The 19,223-nt window shown below is 45.3% G+C and overlaps 1 protein-coding gene across 3 annotated transcripts in view; it reads right to left on the bottom strand.

Moving 5' to 3' along the window:
- Positions 1 to 211: 211 nt before the first annotated feature.
- The window catches only part of adgrd1 (adhesion G protein-coupled receptor D1), a 32,820-nt gene continuing 13,808 nt past the window's right edge, over positions 212 to 19,223 (bottom strand). For all 3 annotated transcript variants that reach the window (XM_079753002.1, XM_079753003.1, XM_079753004.1), the window contains 12 exons: positions 11,939 to 12,012; positions 11,121 to 11,244; positions 8,465 to 8,568; positions 7,690 to 7,801; positions 7,060 to 7,213; positions 5,666 to 5,732; positions 5,272 to 5,338; positions 5,052 to 5,143; positions 4,829 to 4,955; positions 1,842 to 1,883; positions 1,660 to 1,752; positions 212 to 1,554 (listed from right to left, as the gene is read on the bottom strand). In XM_079753002.1, coding sequence (XP_079609128.1) covers positions 1,459 to 1,554; positions 1,660 to 1,752; positions 1,842 to 1,883; positions 4,829 to 4,955; positions 5,052 to 5,143; positions 5,272 to 5,338; positions 5,666 to 5,732; positions 7,060 to 7,213; positions 7,690 to 7,801; positions 8,465 to 8,568; positions 11,121 to 11,244; positions 11,939 to 12,012 — 1,152 coding nt within the window. In that variant the 3' untranslated portion in view covers positions 212 to 1,458. The remainder of the gene's footprint in view (positions 1,555 to 1,659; positions 1,753 to 1,841; positions 1,884 to 4,828; positions 4,956 to 5,051; positions 5,144 to 5,271; positions 5,339 to 5,665; positions 5,733 to 7,059; positions 7,214 to 7,689; positions 7,802 to 8,464; positions 8,569 to 11,120; positions 11,245 to 11,938; positions 12,013 to 19,223) is intronic.

Raw genomic sequence — 19,223 nt, 5'->3', positions numbered from 1 at the left:
ACACACACACTTTATCTCTCCTCATAAAGTCTTAAGACCTTAGCAAGTGTTCAAATCCCTATATCGAAAAAAACTGCTGGGTTTGGCACCAGCAATGTTCACATACTCCTAGCCATGGTTCAAGGGTCAACAATGTGCAGTATTGTATGAAAGAAAGGGAACTTTAATAAAGCCAAGACACTATGTATTATCATATTATCTTGAGTATTTAATGAACATTATGTAAAGGAAACAGAACAACAGTCTCTAGCTAGTACCTTAAAAACGTTTTGATAAATACAATAGAATACCATTTCTAAAATACTTGAAAGCAATCATTGAATATTAACTTGCCTACGTATAAAAAAGAGAAATGAAAAGTGAGAACATGAGTGATTTTACAGTAAAGCATGATGAAGGTGATTCAGTGTAAGATCAATCAAGAGTAAAACAAAATTCCATAAAATCTCACAGTTTCTGGACAATATATAAAATATATTTAAGTGTAATTTTATTTAATTAGGCATTCCTTTCGAATGAAAATGAGCCTCATATCAAGCTGAAAACTGAAAACATAATTCACAGAACTGTGTCTGAAACACAGCCAAGTATTTACTACCCATCCAAAAAGCATCATACATGAAGTCTACAAACATTCGAGGTACTGCAAAATACCAAAGTCAGTTAAAATCTGAAAGAGATCCTATGAACACACCTGTGAAACAGCAACGGACGACATACGGCGACTGAATCGTGTGGTTGTTTACAGATATCGGATGACAGAATACGGAACAATACATTTTGAAATAAATAAATACATTGGAATGTTTGGTTTCATTTACTAGTACAAAGTTATTGTTTTTAAGTTGTTAAATATAGATTAATACTGTGCATAAGAACATTGGTTTTGCAGCCTAAAACAGACCAAGTAAATGAAGCAATGTGTCATCGTGGATTTAATACCTTCATTAACTCCAATTTAAAGACATGAACAGATCTTTACCACTACCTACTATGAATATGGTCCTGTCAGCCAAACACTGTTATCCCCACCGTATTAAAATGGTACTGAAGTAGGTGTAGAATAATGTACAGGTCCGAGAGCATCACAGCGCCCTTTAAATAAACTCTGGCTGAAACAAACAAGTGACACGGGCTACGTGGGGGAAAGCATAAACCCATGCCCTCTCTTCTTCTTCTTCTTCTTTTTCTTCAATTCATTGTTTAGATCCAATGCAAGTCTCTAAATGAGAACACAACATCGTGGCTCTGTCCTCTGCGTCTGCCATCAACACCCAGAACCTTCCTATTTATTATATGTTTTTCTTTGTTTTCTATCTACATTTGAGTGGACCATAAGGTAAAAAACGATGAGTAGCCATACTCTGGCCAGTGTTGAGTCTATGCTAGCAGTTGTACACGTTCGCCCCTCACTCGCATCGACCGCCAGAGAGACGACCGACGTTGAGCCAGAGTTCCTCAGACGGCCGAGAGGTCGATGCGATTCGCAGAGTTGGTGCTCTTGTCCCACGTGTTCATCTTGGTGGGGGTCATCCCTTCCTTGTTTCCGTTCATCTGGAGGTCATAAGAGAACGGGGTAGGACAGGGGGTTGGAGAATTAGCGATTTGCAAGCAATGGCTGAGTTCTGGCCGATTCAACCTGGCGTCGACCACACTCACAATGTCGGAGTTGAAGGGCTTGACGTTGATGTTGCGGATGGAGCTGCTGGTGAGGGACCAGACCTTAGTTTTGTGTTTGAAGGCAGCTCTGACCTACAAGAGGAAGACCCACAATGAGTCCCGTTCAATGAGGGTTCTATAAACCATTGATACAGAGAGAATGGGGACAGACAACACCTTACCTCAGAGTTCAGGAGACAGTGGAACAGGAAGACAAAGAATCCCTGTTGAGAAATACAAAAATACAATTAACCAGGAGTGCAAGCAGTCACACGCGGTGTTCACAGCCCACCCACTGCCTATCCCAGCAGCCGGTCTTGTCAATCCAATCATGGGGTTAGTGCTGTTTTTTTTACTCCCATGACACACACACACACACACACACACACACACACACACACACACACACACACACACACACACACACACACACACACACACACACACACACACACACACACACACACACACACACACACACACACACACACACACACACACACACACACAGATTTAATAGTAGATGCCGTTTATGTGTGATTTTGTGCCACCTGCTGACGAAGTGGTGCATTGCGCTTAAGAGCAATTACCTTAAAGGGGTAGTTCGGAATTTTGGACAGAGGGCCTGATTCCCAAGTTAGCCTTGGTGTTCTTTATCATTGGAGACAGTTTTCAACACATTTTATTCAGTCCTTCTAGTTGCAGAGTTTGCTCGTGCTAGCCTAGCGCACGGCAACGGGCAATACTAGCCTGCTTATAAGACAGTCTGACCCACTCCACAGTACACCCAATCAACTATAACGCCAGACGGTCGATGTAAATGTCCGTGTTGATGTTGTGTTAGAATGTTAGAAATAAAACCAACCTTGCATTGCATTGCATTTTGAGGGATTTGCTGTGTTTCAGCAGCAGTGTTATATTCCTGGGTAGTAGTAGTAGGCTACGGCAGCGGCGGACTGATTCCGCTGCTGCTGAGAAAGTAGTCCCTCAAAAAGCGATGATTCATGCAATTCGAGGTTATTTCTAACATTATTCTATCAACACAGACATTTACATCTATAGTCCGGCGTTATAATTGATTTACCTCAGGTGTACTGTGGAGTGGGTAAGACTGTTTTATTAGCAGGCTAGTATTGCCCGTTGCCTTAAACTAGCCTAGCACGAGCGAACTCCTTAACTAGAAGGACTGAATGAAAAGTGCTGAAAACTGTCTCCAATGATAAAGAAGACCAAGGCTAACTTGGGAATCAGGCCCTATGTCCAAAATTCCGAACTACCCCTTTAAAGGTCCCATGACATGCCACCAGGTGTGGGCTGATTTTGGAAATATGTCCCTTATGACATCACAGGTGGGCGTGTCCACCTAGATGTGTGCTGGATAGATCAGTCTTACAGCCTACCCAGTGGACTGAAGCAAACGTTGCTCATCTATCCATCATACATCTAGGTGGACACGCCCACCTGTGATGTCATAAGGGACAGATTTCCAAAATGGCTTGTAACGGCTCATCAACCCACACCTGGTGGCATGTCATGGGATCTTTAATTGACACTGTGACGTCATGGAATGAGATGTCAATACAAAACTGTTTACACTTGTTAAAGGGCTGTCCTCTATGTTCCTGGGAAGTTTCAAGTTCATTCCTTCTGGTGCGGACTTGCAATGGAAATGGAGCTTTAGCGCTTAGCTTAGCATTTATTTATTCAAACTTACACAGTGACATTATTTTTGGAGCTAGTAATACCCAATTTTTACACACATGTTACGGAGGGTGGCCTCTATTTGTCCCTGACTACTTCTCAAGCGTAATTGTGATAGATTGAATGCTGCAATTTTTATCAGACAAGTCCATAGATCATGTGCATGAAAACAAGTGTGTCATTTGAAGCTATGGTTCTGAAGAAGATTGTTGTTGTTTTCAAAAAATGTCATTGTACAGCGAAATCTATGCTCACAGACATTAAGGGTCCCAGAGGCAAAACTGTTCATCATACTAAACAGAGCTCTCAAGTTTTGAACTGAGATCAGAGTGAGATTTTGTCGGGGGGGGTTGTATATTAACATGTGACTTCATACAAATGTGGTGCCATAAGGACATGGTGACTAATGTATGATAATAAGCATTATTGGCCCTTAACACTAATATTCAGAAGCAACACTGCCTCAAAAGGCTATTGGCTTAAGCAACACCAGTAGAGGCATATACTTTTCCCTAAACTTGTAAACGTTGCAAACGTGCAAAAAAATAATTATAGATTTATGTGCCATTCAGTCCAATGCTTAAAATATTTCTGTGGCATTCAGTAGGCCAATGCTGTGGTAAAGTGTGTGTAAAGTATGACCAAGTGATTCTTTCTGTTCAATAGAAACAAATTTATCAATCCCCTGGAGGAGAAATATGTTTGTCAAACAAACAAATGTTTGTCCCTATAAAACAATAATGGTAATGATAAATAAAATACAAAACATGACGGTAACTCTAAAGTTACTTCCACCAATGCAAAGAGAACAGAACAGAGTAGGGGAGGGCGTAGCCTAACTCGTTTGTGAACGACCCAGAGAAACGCAACGCAAATTGAATGTGAACATGTATGAGGCTTTAATAAAATCCCAGACGATTTTGAAATTCCGCACATCCGACACATTTTGTTAAAAGTGTCTCAAAAAGAGAGCAATTCCGGGCAGAAGAGGAGGTCTAGTCACCCTACGTACGGGGAACCCATTTGATTCCTACCTGTTGCACTGTTAAATAGCGGCCCAAGTTGGTGGGCGCTATCCTGGTAATTTCTCTGTGTGAGAAATACGAAGTGTGGCGTGTGAGCGTGTGCATGGGTTGAAATGCGTGTGTCTCGCGCCTAATGCATGAGACTTGAGAGCCCTGCAAAATATGGCATGTACACCAATTTTCAGAGTCTTTCGGGCGGATATGCTAAGCGAATCACTTTAGCCGCGAATTATAGCGCCCCCTATCGGAATTTCGGAACCAAACTTAATCATGACCTGCTTACTGGGGATATGTATATTAAGTCCACCGCTGAGAAATAAGCATTACCAATCCGGAATAATAATACCCAAAGCCTAAAATAACAAATAGGTATCCACAGTTACACTGTGAATACCTAATTAATTTTCCAGCAAACAACCAGTCACCCCATCAAAACACCTTACTTGTAATGAGTTAAACACGGCGAAGATGTAGAGGAATGCCAGGGAATGTGTGTTGACAGTGAGAACGCCAAAGATCCAGGAGATGCCCAGGATAGGCAGCAGCACGGCCACCGCCTTGGCAGTGAGCCTACACAGGCAGCAGGGGGAAAGAGGAAGGTTACGGCCATGTCTGTGGTCGGAATCAACACCATTCAGAGCAACGTCCATGTTCAGGGGAACTCACTTGACAGCGTTGGCATCTCCGTGAACCTTGTAGCTTTCTGTGCTAATGCGAGATATGATGCGTGTAACAGAAATCAGGATGCCAATGTTGACCTAGACAGAGAACACATGCATTGCCTCCGTTAGACCACACTATGTGGACACGTGTGGAACGGTAAACCAAGCCAAGACTGAGTCAAACAGAATAAAATGTTGTAACATTTGAAATGGGCCTTTCTCACCACAATGACAAAAAGTGCTGGGGCCACAAAGGCCCAGATGGCTCCGTTCTTCAGAGACAGCCAACAGCTGAAAGAGAGCAGGGGGAAGGTTCAAGAGCAGCCATTATCGACCGCTAATGGCTCCATTTCCAGTTACAGTTATAGCTACGGTAACTGCGGTAGAAAAGTGCGTAGCGCATGTCTCAGTGTCCAGTGTATTGAGTCATGCTGTAAACACGGGTAATGTCTAGTGTGTCTGATGTTTAGTGACAAATGACTGATGTAAACTAATAAGGGGGAAACGGTTCAACCCAGTTCCAGTTTGATGGTTATTACTGGAGTATCAAGAGTCAGACGTGAACTGAGGCTCTTCATGGCAGAACTGTTGTTTGTGCACACAGATCAACTTATTTACTTATCGACTTCTCCGTAGCTGGGCATGGACGAGGTCATGGAGACCACACAGATCACGAGAGGACAGCCTGTAGGGGGAGACATGCAGAGATGGTTGTCGCTGTTTGATGGTCAACTTCATCAGCAAAGAATCACAGTCATCATATTTAAGGGGCCAAGCACAAAGGTCAAGATGTCCTATTGTAATTGTTAGTGTTTATGTAGTTTATTTATTTTTGTTACATTTTTAAATGGAAAGAGAGTAAAAGTGTCATTAAATATTATGTGCATAACATTTGGCATTCTACTCCCAATATGTGCTGCAAATTAGAATTGAAGGACGCTGTTAAAGAGCATAGAGTTGTCACAATCAATGGTCCTCATATAACAATGTGATGTTTGCTCTGTTCAGACCCACGGTTATCGCTATAGCGACACAAACATTTGTTACTATGAAGTCGTATTTCCAAATAAATAATGGTGTCTTTGTTTTTTTCTATTACTTTAAGCATGCCAGATAGATAGGCGTGGTTTGGAGGGTCGCCTGAACATTACGGTGTTCCTTAAATGGCTTTAGAGGGTCTTGCCCCTATCCATCTGGGAATATATATAAACTGAAACAAAGTCAGAGATGTCCGCGCTAATTGTGCTTGACCCAGGTCTTTGTTGTAACACGTTCTCCAGTGTTCTCCACGTTCTCAACTATTTATCTATCTATATAGAACTCTTAATACATCACACACGTTCACAGCTTCTTCTTGCTGCGACCTGTCCCGTGCTCCACCGCTCATTGAACATTACCAGATAAAAAAGAGATATTTTACTTTGAAAGAGGAAATTAAATGAAAAACTCTCTGAGATTCATTGTTGCAAAACAGCGGGAACCATTAATGACAAAATGATTGCTTTCCATCATACGTGTGTGTGTGTATCCGGCATTGGGTTTTGCAGTTGGCCCACGACGAGAAAGAACTACTTTGGCAGAAAATCCGGTTACTCATATGAGGGAGATCTTATTTCCACTAATTGTTTCAGTGTGTGGAGGAGGAGAGAGCGAGCAGGAAAGCTCAGCGTGATGCGTTCAATGTGTCTCAGCTGAACCCGGGTCTGTCCACTTAGGCACGGCAATGGTACGAGCGCAGACAAGTCAAATATGAGTCATTGTTTGATATCGAAATAATGATTTAAGTAATACGTGTGCGTTTAAGAAGGAGTCGGTTTGAGGGAAAGTGGCTCCTGTGAGTTGTGAGATGTTTTCGCCACGGTTATTGACAAATAAGGGAAAAAGAAAACAATCCTTTGTTTATTCCTTTGCTAAATTCCAATGTATAATTAATATTGTTATTGTTATCATTCTTGGTTATTATCTATGCGTATATCATTTGATTGGCGGTTGGCGGGTGGCGGTGGGCGTACCCCAGCCAATGGCGTAGTAGTACAGGTGTTTGCTGCCCTCAGAGCCGAACACCTTCACCACCATGCTGTAGAGGTGGAGGCCCTCCACCAGCATCCAGGCAAACGCACTCAGGAAGAAGAAGTGCAGCAGGACTGCCATCACCTTACAGGGCAGCTGGATCGCACAGGCACGCACCCACACACACAGACACAGACACAGAAACCGACAAAGACACACACAAACGCACATTCACAGACACACACATATACACACACACACACACATACTCACACACATTCACAGACACACACATAGACACACACACACACACACACACACACACAAACAAACACAAGCCCCCACAAACACACATACAAATAGGAAAATATGCACAAACATTCACACACACGCACATGAAGAAGATTAATTACCTTCATTTCTGGCTGGGGTGATGACCTCAATGTTTGGTAAGGGGAGAAGGGGAGAAGGGGAGGAAGAGGAGTAGAAGGAAGGAGGATAGGGGAGGAATAGGAGTAGAGGGGAGGATGATAGGGGGGATAAGGGAGGAAGGGGAGAAGTGGGTAAGAGGATAGTGGAAAATAGGGCAGGAGGATAGGAGGATAAAGCAGCTCCAGGGAGGAGAAGCGTACCGTGCCGGGCTCGAAGCGAGAGCTGATGAGCAGCAGGATCTCAGCCACCAGGATGGCGAAGGACAGGTTGGCGTGGATGTGGTAGCGCTGGTTACGGATGGTGCTCACCGACCTGCATACAAAAGCAGAGTACAGTCTGGTCCCTCAAGCCGGAGTACTGGGCCTCCTGTACAACCCCATGGATGTCCCTTCAGTAGAGAGAGGAGAGTTCTGCACACCCTGACTAAATCATCTACAGTCAGACCACGGCTGTGCTCATGATCATGTCGAGCAAACGGACACTAGACAGGGGTTCTGCTCTGACTCTCTTGGCTCTGGCAGTTAAAATAGTCATAATCAGTGTCCATGTTCATATGTAGAGTTCATATGCGAGCAAGACACGAGACCATATACAATCACTGCAAACACTGTGTAAACGCACTTTAATAAAAGCACTGTATAAACGCATGTCGATACAAACACAGTATAAACCAAAATCAATAAAAACTGTGTAAAAACAACACACCATCCATAAAAACGGTTATAATCAATAAAAAGGCTTTACAGCCACACACACTGAGGTAGTAAGTCAATTGAAATCTGTTTGCATGTTCATATTTGAAAGTCATTCTGCTCCATAAGGCATGATGACGCCATGGATACAAGCCAAACCAATGTAAAGTCCCAAAAATAAAAATACTAAAGTTATGAACAATAATTCATGAGGAATAATGAGGAAACTAATTGATCAAATGTAGGTCAATGAAATAGATGCAAATGATGCGACTATACTCACGACAAGATTGCAAAAGTGACCAGAGTAATTGCGAGACAGAAGATAGAGATGGAACAACCGATGTAGCCGATGATGGACAGTGCCACCTGGTGGACCTCACTAATCTGTGCACAAATAAAAAACAAACAAAACGACAAATTATAGAGTACACAGCAATAAAGTATAAACACATCATTATCTTGTTTACGAGTCGATCTTTTAAGCAATCCGCCATGACATAAACCACAAGGGAAGCCAGAACTCTGGAGATGAGCCAGAATGCAATTAAGGAAGCAGCGACCCCTGCTGGCCGGAAGGGAGCCTAGAAGCATCGCTACACTTTGGGCCTTAATATTACGCAGCATTGCCAAGACGTACAGAAGTAAGTGATTAAGGTTAGACTCTCCCTGCAATACTCTATTCCAGAGGCTCTGCCATGTTTCCTTTAGTGTTCACTAGAAGATGGGGTGGCCAGGAAACATAAAGTGGTCTTGATGAGATGGATACTGATCACCGTGTTTTAGTGACCCTCGTTACTGTCTGACATTATGTCATTGTAATAAAGTTGAGAAGAATGAAAGAAAAAATGAAAGCTTTCTGAAAAAAATGCTTTTGTTATGTATATATATATATATATATATATATATATATATATAATATAATTAATTAGTTATTCAATAAATAACCACATCGAGACTAGTATACGAGACTATTAATGTAATATTACTAAGCAACACTACTGCAAAACATCTGAACCTTTTTTATTAGAAAATTCTAAAATCATTATTGGGGTTAATAACACATTAAGCAATATATATTATAATTTTGTTCTTCCGAAGACTTGTTAAGTGTGGCTAATCCTTTCTGATCCCAGATTTCCCATCTGGGATCAGTAGATAAAGGTCAGTAGATCAGTAGATGAAGGTAAAGGTGTCTTCTGCTGGGAGGGGGGGGGGGGGGATTCCATCAAGGCTGCTACGAGGATCTGGTTTTGATTCCCCATGAACCCTCCCTGTCATTAGGGGCTGTGCAGTAGGGGGGGCCCTAGGGATCCTGCAGCTGAGGAACCGGGCCCTCCACTAATTAGAGAGCAGCTTGTGGAAAGTATAGACTCAGACGGACCTCTGCTACCCAAACACAAAACCCTCACGGAAGGCCCTCTTTTTCCTATTTAAGGACACCATCTGCGAGTCATGGCCGGAGCACAGTGCTGAGAGTCTGGACAACAGTGAAGAGAGGAAGAAACCAAAACACTGTGGTGGTGACAGCAGCCGGCAGGGAAGTCTGGCCTCTGGCACCTGCTGTTGGCAAACAGGCTTTGCAGAACCGTCAGATAAATACGAATGAACAGTAAAAAAGGGAAACTGCTGCAGCTTGAAGTTGTCCCTGATTTCCATTTGATTGCATGAGGAACAGCAGATACCACGTGTCCAACTTAATAAGACAAAAACCGCTCCCTTTGTGAAACTCACGGTCCAGGAAGAGGAGAGGGACCAACTCCTCTGGGGAGCTTAAGGCAGCACACCATTCTGGTTTTCCACAGAGCTGCTCCTCATAAAGACACGAGGACTAGCAACGCCGCTCGGGGTCCCCCACCTCCACTCAGCCAGAGCACAGATCCACATGGAGATGTGCATCTTGCCCTGCAGAGATGACCTCCAAAATCAGCAAGAAGGTGGGTGGTGGGTGCCATGTGATGATACACCACTCCTGTCCCCCCTAAACCCCTCACCCCAGTCCAGTGACCAGACTAGTGAGGAACACACTAGGACCCAGAGCATGGTCTGCTTGTGTGTACTGCTGCCTCCCCAATGCCTTACACCTTGGTGCATTTCACTCTCCAGTAAGCAGTGACCCAGCAGGGAGCCAAACACGACTGCGAAAGGCAAGTTCGGGTGCTTATGCCTGTTTTGATTGATCTCGATTGCATTGTTTTATTATCGCAATGAATGTGGCTCTTTGCCTTGTATTGATTCAGTGGAGCATTTGTTCATGTTATGTCTGCCCATGTTCGCACATTATCCAACCCTCATAGGGACCGGGGTTTCCCCATTTGCATCTTTCAAGAGGTGATCAGTGTACCCGTTTGCCTTAGTCAAACCCTTAGTCAAACTGGGGTAGACATCAAAGGCACCAGCGCTGTTACTGGTGCTGAGGGAAATACACCCCTCAAACATCCTCATGCTGTCATTGAAGACCACCCTCCCTTTCTACTCAACCAATTAGGTTCCTTATCCTTTATTAAACGAGTGAAATCCTATCTTAAAGTGCAAATTATGCCCCAATAATCAAGACCCTCGCTGTCTCATTAAAAAAATTCTGCTGCCGTCCTCCATCCCATTCTGCTCCTCCAAGTCCTGGGCTCCTTTGTCTCCTGTAGCAGGAGCTGCAGAGCAAACCTCACCAGGGATCCATCTAGCCACCCCACTACCAGCAGCCTCTAGTCCCCATCATCTCTCCTTTCCCGGCGGATTTACAGGCTTCTTCGTCCAATGTAGAAGAAGAAATCACCAGAAATCGCCAATACATATTTGGGGGAGATTAAGAAAAGTCTTCCAGATGTATGCATACGTTTTGCCCGGAGGGCTTCCCATCAAATCTAAAACATTCTGTTTTCGTGTTTGGTTTTTGTTGTTTTCGCTGTTACCGTGTGGAACCCCCGGAAAAGATGTCCTACCTTCACGGGCACGACCTGCATCAGGATGGCGAAGTTGGTCAGATGGTTACACAGACACACGGAGTAGTTCACGTTTCCACCCGAACGCACGCAGCCCTGATTGGACCACACTCCCTCCTTTGAACTGGAGATGCAGGGGAGACAATAACCATGGTAACGAGTGAGAAACTTCAACACAAAGAAGCCGACGTTGATTCAATACTCATATCTTCTTAAGAAATGTTCTCATGCATTAAGCTGAGAAAAGCCAAGAAAAAGCACAAGACAAATGAACCTCTTTTCCCTGCAAACACAGAGAACAATGGGAAACATGTGAGGCGGGCTGTTACTGGACAAGCACGGCGATGTGTTCCACGGTGTTTAATCTGTGACAGGACAATCCAATAATTCCCCTTTTTTTGGAGCAGAGGGAGGAAGCATCCTGAGTCCAAGTAAAACACTCTCCCTTTTGAAAAGATTTATGCTTTCTAACCCGCCGCTTGGCTGTGCTGATGTAATTACCGTGTTTTCACAGAGAGAGCTGCCTTGCATACCATAGCTCAGGATGCAATGCTGTGCTTTACACCATCCATCTCAGCAATTGACACGAAAATTCTTAAAGAGCGTTATTTGATTGACTACAAGTACTTTAGTCTTTTAAGTTTTTAGCCTTTTACAGTGCATTCATTTAATTTGAGCCATCCAAGAAATTTGTAAGACTTTGGACTGTAGTGCTCTACTTTGAATTCACAGTATTGGTTATTTGGGGACCTTCCATCTGGGGGGCATAATGGGAGCATACTAGACTTGGTGCTTTGTGCAAAGTGACAGGGGCTCACCTATAATCTAAGAAGGCACAATAGAGGAAGACTTTGTTGCTCTGATTGACGGCTTGTTCCTCTTGGTCTTTGGTCTAAAAGGAGAAAATGATACAAACACAGACCGTTATAAAACAACAGCATACATGCCTTGATTCAGTTAATCAATACAACTTGGACATTTAATTAAAAATGTATTTATTTAGTTATTTATTCATTCCCATTTTTCCGCCATTCTTTCTTTCTTCTTTCGTTCTTGGTTTCTTTGTTTCTTGGTTTCTTATTGTTCCTTCTTGTTTCCCTTCTTTCTTGGTTTAATCCACATGCCCACCAGAGGCATGACAGCTTGATCAAGGTTTAAAACAGAGACTTGAGTGTTTAAACTCGCTGTATAAAACACATCGTCCGCAACGCAGAACTATCGCTGCTCCGTTGCTGCGCAACATCTGAAAGGGTGCTCAACGAGCCAGAGATCAGGACAAAACAAGAGAGAGGGAAGGGAACTGGAGCAGGGAGGTGCGAAGGTGATTATTACCACGGCAGAGTATGCTGCGCCTAGCGCCTTCAACGGTTTGATTTGATTACAACTCACTTCTTCCAAACAATTCCTTAATATGCCATTTGGCTTCTCCCCAGGGAACAGTGATCTAATGGCTAAAGAGCAAGAATCTGTTAATCAGGGCTTGGCGGAGTGGGTTTGAATTAACGCTGTCCCTCCTTCCCCTCGATATGTCATCCGTAGAAAACAAACAGTGAGAGAGCCGGGCCGCCTGCACACCGTAGCGGTGACACGCCTCTCCTGATTGGCCCAGAGGCCCAGACGCCTGAGGCCGGATAAGTGTATGTTAAGATCGACCGTCTTCCCCCGCTTCCTCCTGGAAAAAGTGAGAGTCAGAGAGAGAGAGAGAGAGAGAGAGAGAGGAGTGCGACTGACGGCAGGTCTGTCTAATTCCTGGCCCCATCGGCTCCATGATTCATAGCGGCTTAATACGTCGTCGGCCTCGTTGAAACAGAAGAGCTGCTCTTACTCTGTCCTGTCTCCTCCAAAGCAGCCTCTGCAGGCCTCCTGGTTAATCCACCCATAGAGAGAAGGGACAGGGGCTAGATCAAGGGGGATTGGGCATCGTATACACACAGTTTCTAACCCCCCGACAGGGACCGGCCAGCTCTCTCGTACATCGAGTAGCACTGCTTCCTGGGGCAAAGTCACCCTGCAGTGACTTGGAATGGGTCGATGTTATGTTATGTAATGTTATGTTTATGCAGGTATGAGCATGGTCGAGGACGGCATATTGCTTGCTGCTCACTCTCCTTCATACCATTCTCTTTCCAATCCTACCTCAACTCACCACAACCACTGAACTCATCATCTAGCCTGAGTAGCCCCGCCCATTCTTCCGGCGAATTAAGTTCTCTCTGCACAAGGGTCTGGAGAAGAGCAATACATTTCTTATTGCTTCCGATTAAGTTTTTGCGGGAGCCAATCACCAAGCTGGTTTTTCCCCTTGGCGCACTATTGGCTGGTTTAACACAATGATGACAGGGAAGCGACGGCAAGCAGCCAATCACGTACAGAGTCAGTTGAACTAGGCCCGTTGATCACGCCTCTTGTGCTGAAGAAAATGACGGCAGCTTCCCCAGACCAACGTGCAATCTACGATTGGCTTGGTCTAGTAATAGCCAGGCTACTCATCATCTACATCGAGTTCAGAACGAGGGCCGTTTGTGATTGCCTGTAGTACATGAAGTCCGCCAACAATGAATCCCATAAACTCATCATAGTCACAGGATTGATATACAATAATAAAGTCTGCGAAAAGGAAGGGTGCAAACAAATCAGATCGTCACATAAGTGTGGAGTGGCGCTTGGCCTGAAGTCATCTGTAGCGACTGTGTGTCTGGCGAGGCCAATATTTCAGGACAGGGATGTGAATCCCCATGTCACTTGTGAGTGTTAGAATGCACATTGAACCCCCCCCCCCCCCCACGGGTTTCACGAACAAAGGTAGTTAAATTACACACCCGCTTACACACAGACGCACATCCAAAACAAACACACACACACACACACACACACACACACACACACACACACACACACACACACACACACACACAAACACAGACAAACACACACACACACACACACACACACACACATACACACACACACACACACACACACATATAGGAAAATGCTGCATTGAGATGACTGCATTGACTCAGGTGCGGGAAGTAAGCAGAACCAGCTGTGAAGGTATAGGCTGTTAACCATTAAGGGGACCTAGCAGCGGGGAAGGGGCCCCCTCTGTGAGGTCGACATGCCTGTCCTGTGGCACAGTGTTGCATAACAAATATCGAGGGCGAGGGGAGATTTGAAGCAGAGCCTGGGTTGTGAGCAGCTGGCTGACGATATGCTCTCAGCTAATGGCTCCGAGTTCCTCGCCTCCAGCCCTGTGATGGCAAACAGACACGCCATGACTGCAGACCCATTTTCTGCCTTGCCGAGCGATTGGCTGCTGGTGGGAGGGGCATATCCGTCCGGTTGATCTAAAGCATATGGGCTTCGAAGGGATCGTTCATCCCTTAAAACTGGTTGGGAAGGTTTGGGCGGAGAATCCGTGGCATTCTTCCTGTCCCATCTGCGTGTAATCCCTCCACGACAAAAGAGAGCAGTTAGTGTTAAGCCGTTGGACCCTGTCGGAGTGTCCTTCAGACAGACAGCCCTGTGAGTGACAGAGCTGGTGCGATCAGCCCTCTCTGTGGTTAGAGGAGCCGTACCCAGCTCTGACATCGAATGTCTCTCCTCATCCAAAGCCCCGGGGAGATACTGGGACCAGCCACAGTGTAGCTTTCCAAATGGTTAGAATATGGGCAAGGCAACAGATAGAGTGTCAGCATGCTGTGCCAACATGCTAAGGCATTTTCCCACTTACACACACACACGCACGCACGCACGCACGCACGCACGCACGCACGCACGCACGCACGCACGCACACACACACACACACACACACACACACACACACACACACACACAGCCACATATAAAGCCAGACTGTGCAATTCCTCACTACCCTCTTTTTGTTCTACATTATAGACTATTTGAATGAACTTCACGGATGAAAGACAATGTAGCCTGAGACATATTTCAATACAATATCTTCTGAGGCTTGAAATATCAGATGAGCACTCAACAATTCTGTTGAGTGCACAAGAAATTAAGTTTCCTTTTTTCTCCTAGACATTTCAATTTTTCCCCAAATTTGCGGGAAAGCCAAAGTGCTCTCTGGATCGCAATTCCAAAAAAATTGCATGTGGTGCTGATATCATCTCAGAACAACACGACTGCCAGCAGGAATCATAGCGGCCATGAAATGCAACCCTACAGTTAATCACCCTCACGAAGCCACTTTCATTAAAACTACAACGACCGTCCCTCCGTGACTAAGTGTTTACGACACACAAAGGCAGGGTTATTGAGTTAGCCCTATTGAGACGTCGGCTTTCTGACTTGACAGATCGCATTAGACATGGCACATAATGTACTCCAGACATCCGATGTACACCGCTGATGAGAAAGGTAATGAAAACGCCTGGTTTTCTCTGTTTAGGGGAGTCCCATACGGTATATATATACACGATCAAATGGCTTGGCAACAGAAGGCGGAACAAACACGGTATCGGGTTCACGTCTCATGCACACAGACATCAATCCTCCCTTCATACAAACGCTTCTTACGTATAAATATACATACCAGTTTATCTAATTCACAATCTATATATAGGTATATATACTGTACATCAGAAAAATAGAAACCAGTTAAACCACAGTTTTGCTCCATGAACCACATGTAGAGAAAGCAGGCCGCAGCCACAGCCGAGCACGCGGACACAGAGAGGAGCGAGAGGCCGGGGTGATGTCATGCTACCAGGGGACGTGTAGCGAGCCATGCAGCTGTGGTTCTGCAGACCCAAAACAACGCAGAGAGTGCTGAAAGGCCTGAGAGGGTGTGAAGTAACATTACAGCCAATTAAACAACTGCGCACATCTCGCCGTTGTTTTGATGGAATCGCTGCCGGAGCTTGTGTCAGGGGTTGGGCAGGGGGGGGGGGGGGGGGGGGGGGGGAGGTTTTATGGGTTTGGGTGGGCAGGTTCATGGCACAACCACAGCAGGTTTGGGGGGGGGGGGGGATTCAAGGCTCCTTCACTCTGCGGACCAGCCATGAATTTAAAAGTGTTAGGGAACTCAGAAATCTCCGTGTGTCGCCTGTCTCTGAGGCGTCAAGGGTTTCATACAGCAATTTGAACAGGACCGAGCGAGACATGGCAGGACCACAGTTGTGGGAGGCGTGGTTGGTGTAGTGGATGCTAGTGTTGGAGTTGTTGTTTTCACCGTCGGTGTGGTGCAGCTATTAGGGATCAAGTGACGACGGGGGAAGCAAAAGCATGGGACTGGTGGTGGTGTAGTGAAACTCTGGATGCAATACTTCTGGAGAGTAGAGACCAGTGACTGCTAGACCGCCATCTGTAATTGATCAACACGCTGGCTCATAATCATGTGACTGTGAATGTGTGAGTGTGTGTGTGTGTGTGTGTCTGTGTGTGTGTGTGAATGTGTGAGTGTGTGTGTGTGTGTGTCTCTGTGTGTGCAAATGTGTGTGTGTGTGTGTGTGTGTGTGTCTGTGTGTGAATGTGTGAGTGTGTGTGTGTGTGTGTCTGTGTGTGTGTGTGTACAAATGTGTGTGTGTGTGTGTGTGTGTGTCTGTGTGTGTGGGTGTGTCTGTGTGTGTGTGTGTGTGTGTGTGTCTGTGTGTGACCGTGTCAGTTCGTATTTGTGTAAATAAGTGTGAGAGTAGGAGATGTATGTGTGTGTTGGGTGGTTAAGGGAGAGAGTGAGCGATCGTGAGGAGAAAAAGTTGGAGAGAGAGAGAGAGAGAGTGAGAAAGAGAGAGAGTGAGAAAGAGAGAAAGCTTGAAGGAGAGAGAGGGAGAGAGAGAGAGAGGAGAGAGAGAGACGGAGAGAGAGAGAGAGAGGGAGACAGATTTAGAGAGAGAGAGTGAGAGAGAGAGCAGGAGAGAGAAAGAGAGAGAGTGAGAGAGAGAGCAGGAGAGAGAAAGAGAGAGAGATTTAAAGAGAGAGAGAGAGCGAGGAAGAGAGAGATTTAGTTTGGGCGTTTGCTCAGAGTTATAAAAAGCCTGGCAATAAGTGAGTGTTATTGTTGTTTAAGATATGATGGCGGAAGATAGGGCTGAAAGGAGTGTGGGCTCATAAAATAGGAAAGAGATTGGGGTATGAGGGTATCAAAGAGCCTGAAATAGACGTGTGTTTGTTTATGTTCACCATTGCTGTTGAACAATTAATCCATTATTTGTGGTCGCTTAAGGAAACTCCAACCAGTCTAGACGTCCTCGAGTCTCCATCTCTTCCTGACCTCCTTCCCACCAGACTCCACCTTCCATGCCTCTCTAAAGAAAACCGGCCTGATTATTATTGGAAAAAGTTGCTTAAACTTAAGAACTAACCACTGCCAGAGTGGGATTAAGATTCACACTGATTTGCTAAGTAAAGACATCCATTCTAAATCACAGCTTAATCCTTCTAATCATATGTGATTGAGTCACTTCTCCACGGCTGGCCAACATCTCTGCCAAGATCCAGCAGCCAAGGGCCAGGTGGACCTGCTTTCTAGGTAGCCAGTGAGCACGGTATAGCGCAGACAACGAGGCAGGACAGTAAGACAGAACAGGTGTGTTCGTTTAGAGAAATACCGCTGGTCTGGTCCAAAGATCTCAATCACAGGTTAATGGAATGGAAAACCCTGAAGGGATATATCTCTTTAAGAGGCAGGTCCAAATGGACTGTCAATAAAAAAAAACAATTCATTGATCCTCAAATCTGGATCTATAAAAAGAGGATTGCAGTTATCGGAAAAGTCACTACCGTGTGAATGCGAGCTACGATTCCTAAACCAAACGTACATTTGAAGTCTTGCTTTTACCAGAGGATTCTCCGGGCCCCAGAAACGAGGGGGCCTCAGTGCTGGGCTCCTGTTGGCCCGCATTCAGAAGAAGCCAAACTAACACAGCTCTTTATTAGCCCATAAAGTCAGGTCCTGCTTGTCAAAATCTGCTTTTTCAATCCCTTCTGCGTTTGACCCTTGAAAAAAACACAGAAGATGGCCTCGCTCGTGAAATCAATCTTTCCATTTGTTCACCTCATTCCATCGCTATGATGCTCAGTGAGAGGAGGGCAGGAGAGGGAGGATCGGAGGGAGATTACTTTATACATATGTACGCTTAGTGTTTAACCACACTCCCCCCTCTTCTCTTCCCCTCTTCCCCTTTTTTTCCCCCTCTCATCTCCGCTTTTTCTCCCCCTCATTGCTTGTATTTTTTTCTCTTCTTTCCTCCATTCGTCTCCCGTCCCTCGCCCGGTGTGAAAACGGGAAAGACCACGGCTATGAATCACTGCTGCCGGGCCGGGCTCCGTCAAGGAGTTCCTGGAAAGCTGTGAGAAAACCCATCATACCTTGGGTGTGATTTACCCTGTTCAGCGGCTAGGCCTTCCAAGCCGTGAGGGACAAAGTTGGAGAAGACACTTGTGACGCTCACAGTTAAAATATTCCAGTTCCACCTCTTAGTCTCCGTTTGATCCCTTACCGTTTCTCTTCAGGAAAACAACACAAACTGATACCAGTGACCGAATCTTGAATTGGCGTGTGTAAGTGTGGTCAACAGAAAGTGATCACTCCCAAGCTCACTGTCTCTCTCTCTGCCAATGCCAAAAACAAACAAACAGGTGAATGCAATCACACATGACCACCTAACTACCACCACCGCCGGAGCCCTGGTGAACACGCCCACCACCCAAAGTGAGAGTGCCGCAAGTAATGTAAGACCACAGAACTCCGACATCCTGGATACCGAGAGCAGTTTTCTCGACACATCTACACTCTCCAACTCTAGCTCAGCCCCAGAGATGAGTGCTGCTGGCCAGGCAGGGCAGTGCCGTGAAACTCTGTCGTGGCAATGGAGGTAGTGAGGGGAGGGTGTCAATCAACGGGGATGGGGGTCCGGGCTCTGGGTAGTTTCTCCTTCTTAGTTGTTCTGTGTTTTCTCTTTGGTTGACCGTAAAGAACACAGGGCGCTTTTTGTAACCATGACTCTGGTGGGCTCTTGAAGGAAGGGAGGACTAAGAAATATAGGTGCTCCCTGCTAGCTTTTAATGAAGTAACTGGGTTCCTGTCTCCTCCGGTGCTACCTCCTAAAGTCTAAACAGAGAGGTCAATCGCAAATCACCCC

This window comes from Pollachius pollachius (assembly GCF_949987615.1).
Source record: "Pollachius pollachius genome assembly, chromosome: 1".
In the NCBI taxonomy this organism is placed as follows: domain Eukaryota; kingdom Metazoa; phylum Chordata; class Actinopteri; order Gadiformes; family Gadidae; genus Pollachius; species Pollachius pollachius.
The sequence above is the reverse complement of the archived record's forward strand: the minus strand, read 5'-3'. Positions and strand labels throughout refer to the sequence as shown.